Here is a 14,608-nt window from a genome sequence, read left to right as displayed (position 1 = left end):
TCCATGGAGTAGAATTCTCTAGTTGGTAAATTAATTTCCCATCCTTTTCTGTCGTATTTCTTTCGAAGAAGTGGGATCAAAATAAGATAAAATGAAATGAGAAAAAGTGAATGGAACAAAATGCATCACTTAGTCCCCCAACCCTTTTTGAAATGCGGGTGAAATTAAAAAAGCATAAAATATAAAATATTTTACCGCATATATCTTTTTCAATTTTCAGCATTTCAAAAGCGAACCGCACAAGGACTCTCTTCTCTACCCAACTCAATTAACTAAATAAATAGAAGAAGTATATTTCCTGGAAAAATGGTAGCCAACATTGACAAGGACGACAGCACCGTGTATACCGACTTTATACCAAAAGAAAAAGCCCCAGCAATTGAATTTGCCACAGGTTGCATTTTCCCATTCATAGATATGTATAATAAAACTCGGTTAGCTATTCTTGAGAATTTCAAAAAACAAAATAAATATAGAATTCACAAAAGCAGTATGAATGCAGAGAACACCTTGCTCTTGTTCTTGTTTTGTTTGTAACCTACCACCGTTGCTGGCTGATGCTTTTTTCCCAATCAAATTACAAGGAAAAATGGAAACAAAATAAGTTACATACCTACTACCTCGGAAGTCCTTGCTTCTTGTAAAGGATTTGTTGCTACATATTTCTATAGGTTACAACAAGTTACAACTACATAGGTACCTATATACACTTTAAATTGACGTATTCAATTTTAACTTTTACCTAGGTTTCTTTTCCATGAAGGGATAAAGATGATGTTTTGTGTTTTTTTCTGTGTTTCAGGGTAAAAAAGGATTCACGACTTGTGTGTGCAAATAATAAATACAAATTGAACTAAGCGAGTTTTGAAATAGGGTTTCTGAAAAAAAAAATGCTTTTTGTTCTGATTGATTTATACATTTGCTTTTAAAACGTGCAAGGACGTTATTGATCGAGGGGTGAAAAGGGTGTCACATGCATGCTAGAGCAAATTTTTTTCAAGCTCGCTTTCCGCTTATTAATGGGGTTTATTTGTTTTTGATCTCTACGTCTACGTGTTCATTAATAGCCCGCTTTGTTTGCGAGATATTTCCCCAAATCAGCAGCTATTATTACTATGAGACTCCAAATTAATCGCCTTTTGAGTAAATTTCGTTCTGCTCTGTTTTTTGTGAGTTTTCGAAAATTATAAAATCATATAATTTAAAAAATAAAATGCTCAACTGGGTCGCACGAACTTGCTCTTAGGGTTGAAGTTGCTAAAATTAGCAGGAATTTTTATAAAAAATTTAGTACCTAAATGTAATTGTTATAGGTAAAAAAAATATAAAAATCGTTTTTCAAAATAATAGAACAGCATCTGAAATCGAATTGCCCTCCAAAACAAGTATGCACCCAAAAAAATTTGGTTGTAGAAATTGACCCGACAAATGTCAATTTGATCACTAATTTTGCGATCGAATTTGTGACAATGCGTCACAATTTATATATCCATTTCCAATAAAGAAATAAGAATTGTATAAGTAATTATACACAATCGGCATATCCGCAATGCCCACACATTATCTTCTCTGAAATGCATTCGCATGCCATGTGACGTAGCCACATTACCTACTTAAAACAAAAGAAACAAAAGATTTTTTTATTCTTTTATGTTTTCATATGTGTTTAACTTTTGACTGTGTTACAGTTCACAGTAAGTTTTACCCACGAATAACATATAAGGAAGAAAAAACTGTGGTTAAATCGTTGATCTTGCGATTGTCTGTTTCCAAGTACCTATTCATTTAGTGTATAGAATAGACACAGAGCCAAGCAGACCCAGAAAAAGACTTGACAATTAGAGGCAGCTCTTCTTGATCGTCATTTTCTTGAATTTTTGGTCCTAAATAGTAAATAAGAAACTAGTTGTGTTAGGGAATCAGAAACCAACACAGGTAGTTTACAATAGAATTTAGAACAGGAAGTTATTATTATTGGTACTAACAAATTATACAGGAATTATCTCCACATTTTGGGGACATAAGGGTTTCCATTGGGATTCCCACAGACTACTCCATCGAGCTTCTCGTTGGACATAGGTTCTCCTGCCGAGTTCCGACCAGACTTTTCTAGGTATTGTGGGGACATAGGATTCCATTCGGATTCCAAAGACTTTTCCTTTGAGTTCCTTAGCTCATTGGACATAGGTTCTCATAGTGAGTTCCGACCAGATTTCTCTAAGGATTGCGTGCCTTGGACACGAATTATATGAAATAACTTGTTATACATAGGGATCGAAATATTGTATGTAAATTAGCGATAAGCAAGGACAGAAAAATAAAACCAATTAAAATTAAAGGATTAAAAAGCTGTTTCCTTGAGTTCGGAACTTTCAAAACCTAAGCTTTGTTGCTTCTTTGGGAAGAATCCTGGAACCCCCCCTGAGCTTACCTCAGCATAGGTAAAAAAGTATCACAAATTCACAACCATGTATTAATTTTAACGATTTGGTGATCAAATTTACACTATTTGGTTGTCAGGTCAATTTCTAAAACCAAATTTTTTTGGGTGTGCTATTTCATTTGTTTTATTAAGATGTATTTTAGAAAAAAAATTCAAAATTGTTAGAGCTGTTTTTTAAAAAACAGATTTTTATAAATGATTTCTTGGAAAAAAAAAAGTTTTAAAATAAAATTGGTATGCCATTTTGTAGAAATCACTAATCAACATCTAAAACCAAAATTTCAAAAAAATTCAATGTACGGTTTTCGAAAATTTTGATTTTTCAAAAACAAAAATTCAAATTTTGTTTAAAAATCCAAAAACTAATTTTTTAAAAATTTTATTTTTGGCTTATATAAAAATAGTATTAGTGCTTTTTTACAAAAAGTTTAGAAATCGAATGAGAAGTTTCGGCATAAATCGGATTTAAAAAAAAAACGGTTCTATGGCAGGTACCGTTATTAATGATTTTCAAAAAAAAAAATTCAATTGAAAGATAGACCTAAATTTACACTAGAATTTTTGAGCAAATTCAACTTTACTAAAATCGATATATGACAGGTACCGTTATTTTTGGCCCAAAAAAATAATTCCAAGAACCCCTCTGAGTCTTCAAAAAAAAAAATACGTACCAATTTTGATGTTAATCGGTCCATCCGTTTAGGTTGTAGCTTCGTATACAGACAGACTAACAGACAGACAGACTAACAGACAGACAGACAAACAGACAGACAGACAGACGGACTTCCGGGACCCACTTTTTTCGCATTCTCTATCATCGTAATGTCATGGAAAAATGTTATCTCGACTTTTTTTTTTGTACGAATGCATAACTTGATATAGTTACCTTCCTGTAAGAATGTATTAAGCGACATTTCTAAAACTGTTCAGGAAATGCAAATAATGAATTTGTCGACTTATAACCCACCCAAGTGAGTCAGAAGTCTTTTATGGACTTTTGGCCCGTGTACTTTTATAACCCTGCATCGTTTTAATGTACATTGATCAAGAACCAAATTTAAAACGTCTTTTACTAATTGAGGCTATATGCTCTATTACTAAACCAACTACATTCGTTGTCAAATATGTAGAGGGCTGGTTATATGACATCTGTGCGTTTCTAATAAGTATAGCTTTAAGTTGACTATTAAATTGATTACATTAGTATGGTTTATTAATAAGAGTCGACTTAAATATTCAAGCAATCTACAAATTTAGTTATTGATATCGTCTATTAAGTCCAAGTCAGTTGACATCTTGAGAAATAATTATTATGATTACAATCTAAAACGCAATCATTTCATTTATTTTAACACTTAACTTGAATAACCATTCGAATATTACATGCTAATAAAAAAATTACCTTTTCATTCTCAAAAAAAATTATTTTAATTTGGATAATTATCCTTGTCACATAACCCCTCATCACAAAAAAAAAAAATAGATAAATTGATTATATAAAAACTGACAACGATTTGAAGTTGATATTATCCAGGAAAAGATTTTTGACAGGTTGATAGTAGTTTTTGACATGAAACTTATTTCGGGTCAGCATGATTTTTTGCTTGCGATATAGGTGCTATAATATTCATATCAAGTTATGCATTCGTACAGAAAAAAATTTGAGATAACAATCAGACATGACCAAAAATAATGGGAAACCTGTCATATATCAACTTTAGAAAAGTTTAATTTTCCCTAAAACGGCTCCAACAATTTTGTTTAAGAAATTCAAATGTTAGTTTTTAGGTACAGTCTTTCTTTAAGAAAATCATACCTGTCATAGAACTATTTTTTCAAATAAGATTTTCTGACAATCTACTAATTTAATTTCAACGAATTTTCTCATACAAAAGCATTTACATAATTTTAATATAAATCGAAAATAAAATTTTGAAAAAAAATAATTTTTGAATTAAAAAAAAAAATTTAAATTTTTTTTTTAAATCAAATTTTCAAGAACAGGACATCGACTTTTTTTGAAATTTAAGTTTTAGATGTTGATTGGTAATTTCTACAAAATGGCATACCAGTTTTATTTTTGAATTTTTTTTCAAAACATTATTTAAAAAAAATAAGTTTTTTAAAAATGGCTCTAGGTAACGATTTTGATTTTTTTTTTCTAAAAATGAAACTTAATAAAAGAAATATAATTGCATACTTGTTTTGGAGCTCAATTTGTTTCCAGATGTTGTTTTTTTAATTTTGAAAAACGATTTTTTTTTTTGTTTTTTTTTTCAGTAAATTTGCTAAATTTGTATTTAAAAACAAGTTCGTGCGACCCAGTCGTGCATTTTATTATTTATGTAGGTACATTGGGCGTTCGTTATTAAGGTTTTTTTTTCGAGAATCAAGTTCTTAAGTGGAAAAACTCTTTCTAAATAATACCTAAAAAAAAATCCCCTAATTTTTTCGGATTTTTATTTTTTAAAATAGGAATATGCCATTTTTTAGATATAGCCTTAAAGTAAAAATTTTTCATGAGGTTCTTGTCAACATGAAACACCGTTTTCAAGAAGGAATAAACCATACATGTTTTTTAAAAGTTAAAAGTTAAAAACAACAGTGACTTTGAAAAAAGTTTATTAAACAAAATCACATCAGCTTTGAAGAGATATATTTTTACTGCTTTGAAAGCTAAAAATATGCGCTTTGAACGAAAGAAAAAATAAATGCTTTATTTTTTCCTTTTTCAGGATTTGTCAACGTAATCTTTATTAACACTGTTAAGTACTTGGGTTGTAAAGTAAAATTTATTCAGTAATATACTACATACATTAACTATCCAAAAATAAAACTCGATAAAAAGAATTCAAAGTGATTGAATTTTCACCAACTTCGATAGAAATCATAATAGCTTTAACGCACAAAATAGCTTCGTAAAAACTTTTCGAATAGGATTTTTTTTTAAACCTTTTGAGGGCATTTTTAAAAACTATACCTTGTAAAGAATTCCCCTTTTCTATAATGCACACAAATCTTAAAGAAGATTTACTGAAGGTAAAATGTATCATTTGTTATACATCATAAAAGCTGAAATTTTACTAAGGTGGGTGAGACTTAAATAAATCCAAAATATTTTCCACAAGACACACATATTTCAGTTCACTGCTAATGTATTATGTGTTGCCTTAAAAGAAGTGAACATTTTTCGAAGAAACGCTAACAAAATTCCCCAAAATCCCTTTTCGAAGAAAACTCACCACCAGATCATATCTATTGAAAAAGAATAAAATTCTTCAAATTTTCTGCATGTTAACATTTCCAAGAAATCCAATGACAATATATACATACATCAGAACAATATAGCCTTTAATTTTGTATTTCTATAGAAAATGTTTTTTCAATCAAAATTCCATTTATTATTCTACCTTACGTCCTTGTGCGTGTATATACCGTGTAAAATCCTTACAATAACAATGTCCACCTGAATATAAAGAAATCTTTTAATGTCACATACAAACACAAATATCTTATAAATAAATAATATTCCAACAAAACTTAATCAAAAACAAATAAAAAAAAATCGCCTGAATCCTTATAACAAACAAAATCAAAACATAACATAACAACAACTTTTCAATGTTTCTTTTTGTGAATTTTGTTTTCAAACGATGTTGGGCTGATATTCTTCTGCCCCCTCTCGTCGACTTCAATAACAAAAAAAATATATAACACAATCACAAGTTAAACAGAATATTTTCTACGAATAACATTACATTACAGATTTAAATTTTCCTCTCTTTTAATTATATTTTCTATTGCATATTGTGTAAGGATACTTTCTTCGCTGAATAATATTCAATACTTGAAAGGACGAGAAAAGAGGCAAAATAACGAAGGACAAGTTTTTTGTGTAATACTCTCTAGTCCTATGGTCTCTTCTTGGTATAAGTAAACAAAAATGTATAGAAAAAAAACATTTAATGGGAAAAAATTGTGTTTTTTATTCAAAGGACATGCAAAAGGAGAAGCACAACAAAAAAAAATAAATATAGGACACTCGAGTGTATTCTCTGGTTCCTATGTATTTCGCTTAAGGATATCGTAACGATGTCGAACGAGTAAATAATGCTGAAAATCCATCAATAGTTTTCTCTATTATCCTTAGGGAATATTGTTGCAAGGATATAGAACGAACGAAAAGAAATAAACGAGCTTGTTACAAGACAGAAAAAAGAAAGTTTCTTGAGAAGACTCCCAAGACTAAGACCAAACCAACTCATCCCACATCTCTCTCAAAGGACTTAATGTCATACAAAAATATCCTGTAGAGTTTTATTGAAGAAAAGTACTTCAAGGATATATACGATAATACAAAAACGACTGAGGGGACATCTACTATTCACATAGGACAGCCAAACGTTCCACCAGCTTAGTTATACTCAGATATTGGATGATGTTTGAAGAAAAGTGTGAGGGTTTGAGTGTGTATAGAGTTTCAATTTCGTTTTTTTTTTTTTTTTTCTTTTACATAAAATGACTCAGAAAGATGTGCAAGATTTTTTTTTATACTAACCTGTCCTCCTGGCGCTGGTGCTCCAACAGTATTCGCAATCGTATGCAATACCTCGACGTAAAGCTTTTCTTTTTCTTCAAAACGATCAAGTATCTCATCGACTGGCTGTTCACGTTCATTTTCGGGTAGAGTTTCGGCACGTGTCTCAGCGGCACGTACCGCTGACATACGTCGATTTTCACGCTTCCATGCCAGCGATGTAAAACTCTCGAAATATGAGCCATCTGTTTCTTGAACACTGCAAAGAATATATAAAAATAGATATGAATGAATAAAATATTATAATAATCGAGTTTGTGTTTCAATTTAAAGACTTAAAGATGATATTGGTATACGTTAATATCTATTTATAGAATTTTAAGGGAATAAATGCGGAAGCTGTCTTCAAGAGATTTAATTCAATGGCTTGTGTTTTTATTAGAAACCCACAATAGCAAGTGTCTTTTACTGAATTTCAAGTGATAAATTTGAATCATTTAATGGTAAAAGTATTTCAGTGGTATTGATTTTTTTCAGCAGTATTTTGTATGTGGTTTAACTAAGAAGTCACTATGGCGTATGAGTAACTTTTTTTGCATACAGATGTATGTGATAAAAACAATCGCTTATTAAATACTTTTTTTTTTGAAAACTAAGTAAAACAATAAGAACTTAAAAGAAAATATGTATAAGAACTTGGTAGCTGCTAAGACCAAAACTAAAGGAAACAAAAGGAAACTTTTTTGATAATACATAATTCTCATAATATCGTGGAAAGAATTAAACACCAATAAAACTGCATCAATAATAATTGTCATAGGTGGTGTACATTAAAAATTTCCCACACAAATTTGTATGGGGAAAGCATGACCCTAGAGGCACAGGTTAATGACCTCCAAATTTTTTGTTTGCTAAATTCCCGTTATTTAGGTCCTAAACATTCGATCTCCCCCGAAAACATCACTTTGGGAAATAATGGACACCCTAATATACATTATGTATGTGTTTCCTAACATTACAAAAATTGGTATGACAAGAAAATATTTGTCAACGCTTAAATACAGAATTTGAAAAAAGTAATCCAAAATTTTTCGAAAAATTGATTTTTCCAAAAAGAGGTTTTGAAAATTGAAAATGTGTTTTTGAACATTTTGTAAGTTATTAGCAATACAATTTTTTAAATACTTCTGTACAACATTTTTGGTTGCAATAGCCTTTAACTTTCATGAGAAATTCAGAAATAAAAAAATATGGGTTTGTGGAAGGTGCCTTTAATAAGGGCTCAAAAAATATTATTTTATCACAAAAGTGCCATCATTTTTGTAACATTTATTCACGAAAATCTTAATCAAGATTCCCTCTAAAGAATCAAACTGTTCACTCGAGATACATACATACAAACTAACGGAATATCGAGACGAACTTTTTCAGTTCTTTGATTAGCTCGAGTTTGATTTTTTCTACGACTCCTAAACTTGCTCTCTGAAACCTAGTGACCCAACAGCTGTAAGATCGATCCCCAGTGGAAGCAAGTTTTTGTTTATAAAAATGTTCGCACATAAAAATAAGATGATTTTCCTCATAAATTAATTGTTTTTTTTTTTTTTTTAAATAGGGACATTCAAGAAATTTGTCCACTTAATTTATGACCGAAGTCAGCATGGCAAAAAAACATATAGAAATGTGTTTAGTTTAATACAGAATCCGCTTGTTTTCAGGTGGTCTTTTTTCTCTGTGAATACAAAGAAATCAAAAGATTTTGAATTTTTCTTTGATTAATAAATTAAATTCTTTAATAAATTAAAATTGCTGAGATATCCTAAAAAATATGTCCTAGCGTCAATTGCGTTAATTGTTAATTAAATCAGTCGTATTTATTAGATTTTTGTCTACTTATACACTACATAACTTTTTTCAAATTGTTGGAAATATGTTTTATTTAATAAAAATAATAATCACATTATTCGCGGTTAAGACAATCTACTCTTTTGTATAAGTTTAACAGCTATAAGACAACAATGAACAAGGTTTTTGACCACATTTTCCAAATATAAACAGTTGTATAAAGTTATACAAAGTTTTTAAATAAGGGGGATTATATTCAACATTCAGATAGACTGGTTCTTCTGTTCGGATTGGTCATCTAGAACACATTCAAGGAAATTGAATTTAATCTTGAATTAAAGATTTGGATGCTACTTAAGTTTAAAATGACTTTTGATGTGCCTTGAAAATTTTAACCCTTATGCAGAGAAAAGTTTTTTTTTAAATGCAATAGGTAACTATGAACTTTGTACGATCTAACTCTCAACGGATACAATATCAAACACAGAACTAAAAACGTGTCATATCATACTTAATACACTAGAACAATTCAAGAATAAAAATCATATTTCAAAAACCTAACAATGTTTAAGTTCAAGAATTCTTAAAATAAACTTTCATTGTATCTTTTTACCTCTATGCTTTCTCAACTTTCTTTGTTCATATTCGTTTTTTACAAACCTTTCCGTTTTGAGTTTCCATTTTCGACAATTTACACTCACACGATATAATGTGTCCCTTATCTTAGTTCTTTTCATTTCAATACTCTCTCAACTTTTTGGAAGCAAAACTTTTAATCTAAAGGAATAAAAAGAGCAAACAACAAAAAAAAAAGTTCCGGATCCACTAACACATTCCAGTCACGAATAAGGAATGTGTCTATCTTTTTGTGTGCATTGTTAAGGTGTTAAGATTTTTTGTTGTATTTTATTTCCCTTTTTCTTTAAAATGATTGAAATTGGATTTTGGTCCTTGACGAATGAAATATATTTTTTTCTATTTTTTCTGTTTCCGATGTCGTCTATCGTACGAGTTCCTTTTTCTTTGAAAAAAAAATAAGAAAAAACTTCAAAATTCCAATGTGCTTCTTTAAGCTTTTAGTCTTTTTCCATTTTCTCACTATAGAAAGAACTGCGCGATGCAAACTGGTAACTGGTACTAAAAACTGCTGGATTACGGTGGTAATACGTTCCATGAACCAAAAAGAATATAATTTTTTTTTTTTCTGTTTGTATTTTAGCTTCAACTGGTGTTGTTTTAAATATTTTTTTGTCTTCTTTTGAATATGCAAATTGAATTTTAAGCTAAAGCTAAAGTATTCCGCGAAGATGCAAAGTATTAAAGTCTCATATTAGCTATTTATGTGGAAACAGCCCCTCAAGATCAGGTGTTTCAAAAACCACAGAGGACTTGTTGTGCTTCATTAAGCACATTTCACCACACAACAGAGAAGATGCCATAACTAACAACAGCAAGTTTCATATCTTCCTCTTTATAACCCCCGACCATAATATTATAATAGGGAGTAAGTGTATAATATGAAGACCGACGAAAGACCTTTTTGTTGAAAGGTAGGTATAACGTGTGTTATTATTCTCGCAGAGATTTTCGTTTTTTCTTAACAGGAGTGAATTTTGTCTTCAGGCGAAAAAGAGCAACTTCATTGTGATGCTAAGGGCGCAATTGGTTTGAATTCTCAGAAGAAGATGTTTTTGAATTGAAGAAGTTTTTGATTTTTATAAATCAAAAAAAAAAAATGAAGGGCATCAAAGTTTAAGCCTACCTAGAATTAGCACAAGCTTCAAGAAACTTTTCGATTTCCTCTGTGAAGAAATTTTCACAACTTGTGTTTTTTGTTGAACTTTAAAAATCCATCCCCGTTAAAAAACAGTTCCTCCATTTTCCAACAAATGCAAATGAAGGTTTTTGTTGTGAGCAAAGTTTCGTATACCTATGCATTAGTTTGGGTTTAAGAGAGGGTGCATATTTAAAATCGAAATCGTTCATTTTTCCCAAACCCTCCCCCATTATTGTTATTATGTTAAAATAAAATGTGTATATCTATGGATAAGGATATGGATACAGCTATTTCCATTGCAAAAACCACTTTCAACATTGGGCGACTGCAAATTTTGTGGTTGCGGTTTACGTTGTATTATACAAAACAATAGAACACACCTTCCTCCACATCAGGTGGCAGAAAATTTCCCTCAAACAGGTGAATAATAATGAATCGGGGTTAAGTTTTTTCGTTTTCATTCTTTTTTTTTTTGTGTAATTGGAAAAGGTTGGTTAAAACACAAATGTTTTTAAATTTAATGAATCATATAAGTTAAAAAGTGCAGCATAAATAATAATATTAGCTTTTGTCTAGAATTTAAAAAATTGACTATTATGCACGTGTTTGAAAATTTAATAATGAGAAATAGGTGTTGTTTATCCAGTAAAATTATTTCTTAAAACATTCACATTTTCATATTTCTTGTGGAGAAGGGCGGAGAATGTTCGAACAGAGTAAAACTCAAACTCAGTTTAATATTCAAAAAATCGAGTGATAATACCATTGAATAATTATATATAGAAGTGACACCGGAAAAAACGTCCGCTATGTTTGAGGGGTGGAGCCACAATCGTTTGAGGGGTGGCGCCACAATCGTTTTAGGATTGTGTATTCGATGGCCGAAAAATCCCTGAAAAGGACTTTTGGTTACTAAGTAACCACATTTACAATATTATTTATATTTGGTGTATTTGTATTAGTTTTGTTTTGTGCTAGTAGTGTGTTTGTTTATTTTTGTTTCTGTAATATTGAAATTGAATTTATTTTAAATTTTTGTATTATTTTGAATTGAATATTTATTTTTGAATGTTTGATTCTTATGTATGTTTGGAAGGATTTTGTTTTTTGTTTTTATTAACGAAAAGAAGAAGATTTTCTTCAGTTATAGAAGTGTTTATTTAATTTTGATTAGGGTGCTTTTTGTAATAATATCTAGGCCAAAGTTGTAGTTCACATTGTTTGAATGTTTTCCACATGCACTGTGGCATATACTTACTATTTTCTTAAACCGCATAATGCAAGAGTAGGTAGGGATCAAGTTCATACAATATGGCCATATTTCACATTATTTTAAAGTATTTTAATACAATACGAAACAACCTCGTTTATTTGCTTAAACTGATTTATGTTTGCGAACAAGGACTCTGGATATACGGCTTTGTTCAAATTTGCAACTGCAAATAAAAATTAAAAGTTTTTATAAAATATTAAATTTTGAAAAAAAAATCTTTTCGTACCATTTTTGTATACTTTTCTTTATTTTTAATTAAAACATTTTTGTTATCAAAAATTTAAACGATATTTATAAATAAAATGTTAAAATAAACTCAAAAGGTAAAAGGGCATATTTTGATCGCAAATGCAAGAAAATGTGGTTTTGGGATAGTTCCAATGATTTTTCTATTTCACCATTTGAAATAAAATACATATTTGGTTCTAAGATTCTAAAACTAGAAGAATGTAGCTTTTACATGCTTTTTATTTTGTCATGATATAGTCAAGCTATGCATTCGTACAAAAAAAAAGTTGAGATAACAATCAGACATGGGATTACTATAGCCCTGTTCCACTGGAGGTGGTAGTCTGCTAATAGTAGATTTTTTGTTTAATCTAGTACTATCATCTACCTACTCATGCTCTTCTTCCCGAGTGGATACGATTTGTATTGAATTCGTTGAAAGTGCGTTCCATTGAAAATCGCTAGTTAACTATTAGTAGTACTTTGCCACCTCCCAAAGGAACAGCTAAATGGATCTACCGAGTAACATCAAACTTGGTATGTAGCATTTTTTTGCAGAATCTCCATAGGGGTTTTTAGAACTAATTTTTTTTTATCAAAAATAACGATACCTGTCATAAACCAATTTAGGAAATGTTTAATTTTCTCGAAAACGGTACCAGTGATTTTGTTTAAAAAAATTATATAATAGTTTTTGGGCAATCATGGACATTTCTTAAAATTATTATTAACCTACCGTAGAACCGTGCCAAACTACCAATTTAATTTCAACGAATTTTTTATACAAAAGCATTTATATAGTTTAGATATAAAACAGAAAGAAAATTTGGGAAAATAATAGTTTTTGGATTAGTAATTTCTACAAAATTGCATACCAATTTTATTTTTGAGTTTTTTTTTTTTTAATTTATAAGGTTTCAACGATTTTGAAATTTTTTTTTTTCTAAAAATCTATCTTAGTAGAAAAAATCAAATCGAATTGGTACTTGTTTTGGAGCTATCACGAATTTTCCTTTGTTCCTTAAACTTTTTGGGCTAGTGTATAAAAACAACTCAGGTTAAAAGCTAATGCTCGGTTAAATTTTATGGTTATGAAACTCAAGTATTAAATTTAGCCGAGCTTTAGCCTTTAATCTGAGTATTAAATTGTTTATATTGGTTGAGAGAAATATGTATAATTCAGTTAAATATTTAAGTGAACCTTTAATTTGATTACACTGGTCTGCAAAATTTAACTATTTTTTTCTCCTTCAAATAACTTTTTGATATTATGAAAGATTAGATTTTCTTAAATCTAAATCTGGTTTCAGAAAAATTCTATCAGGTACCATTTTTGTAAAAATGATTTTTAAAAAATGTGGGTAGTTTCTAAAAAATCATCCTTTTAGATTCATTTGAACTTGTATAAAATTAAAACTACTTGTCGCATTGAGCTCAAATTTGAAGTACTTATTCCTCATAATATGGCAGGACAAAAATTAAAAAATTACGATTTTTCAAAAAAGTAGTCACAAAAAAGTTTCTTTATAAGGGTGAAAATATTTTTTTTTTCGGAAATGTGAATACAATATTCGAATTCCTCGGAATATTCTACATTAATTTCATGCTTGATTCTCTATAAAATATTGTGACCGAAAAAAGTTCTAGCGACATGAAAAAGCATAAACCAAATTCGCACCCGTGTGCCTATCACGTCAAAAAAAAGAGGTGTGCCTACAGAGGGATATGTAAAGAAAACCATAATAAAATACATTAAACAAAATTTTTACGTGTTTTGTAATTTTATATACTATTTTTCTAATTATAAATATCTTATTCACTAAACCGCCTTGTAATGCTTTTTTTTCTCCTAGAAACAAAAGTATACTTGTCTTATAGTATTTGATGTGATGAGTTAGAATCCGAAGTCAAAAAAAATTCTATCACGTCAGGATTCTGAGATATTCGCATTAAAGTATTTTGAAAATCTCAAAAAAAACTACTATATCTTAAAAATCAGTTGTATAGATCTCGCCAAACTAACTAAAAGGTGTGCGTCTAATCATGTGAACCGAAAAAAGCTGCCCTTTTTCTTACATCAAGGACAAGAAGGACTAAAAAGTACCGTTAACTTCCACTCACCCACTAATTCTTTTTGTTTTTCTATTAAGAACTAAATAACCATTCTAATAAATACAATTTTTTTGGTTATTCTTGCACACACACAAAAAAAAATGAAATTTATGTAAACGAAAATTGGTGCGTCTAACCAAGTGAACCGCACTGTACATATAAGCGTGGTCGAATGTTCGGTATTCGACCGAATCATTATTTGCAGCATCTCTAGTTGGTGCCGTTAAAAAATTTCAAATTTCCCTCCTTGGAATCAAAAATAAACAAAAAGTTTGAGCCAAAACGACTTATTGGTTTGAGCTCTTACCTCATTTAAATTATTACATTGAGTTTTTCTTAACGTTTTTTTTTTTTTCTTTAAGGGCCATTAGCTGAAACGAACCTTAAATAATT

At 29.8% G+C, this 14,608-nt stretch overlaps 1 protein-coding gene across 1 annotated transcript in view; it reads right to left on the bottom strand.

Moving 5' to 3' along the window:
* LOC129912560 (BAI1-associated protein 3) overlaps positions 1-14,608 on the bottom strand; it is a 153,605-nt gene that overhangs the window by 44,134 nt on the left and 94,863 nt on the right. Inside the window, exon 4 of the mRNA XM_055990854.1 lies at positions 7,002-7,239. Within this exon, the coding sequence (XP_055846829.1) occupies positions 7,002-7,239 (238 nt within the window). The remainder of the gene's footprint in view (positions 1-7,001; positions 7,240-14,608) is intronic.

The sequence above is a fragment of the Episyrphus balteatus genome, chromosome 2, assembly GCF_945859705.1.
Source record: "Episyrphus balteatus chromosome 2, idEpiBalt1.1, whole genome shotgun sequence".
Lineage (NCBI taxonomy): Eukaryota > Metazoa > Arthropoda > Insecta > Diptera > Syrphidae > Episyrphus > Episyrphus balteatus.
Note: the sequence above shows the minus strand (reverse complement) of the source record. Positions and strands in the feature narration are given on the sequence as shown.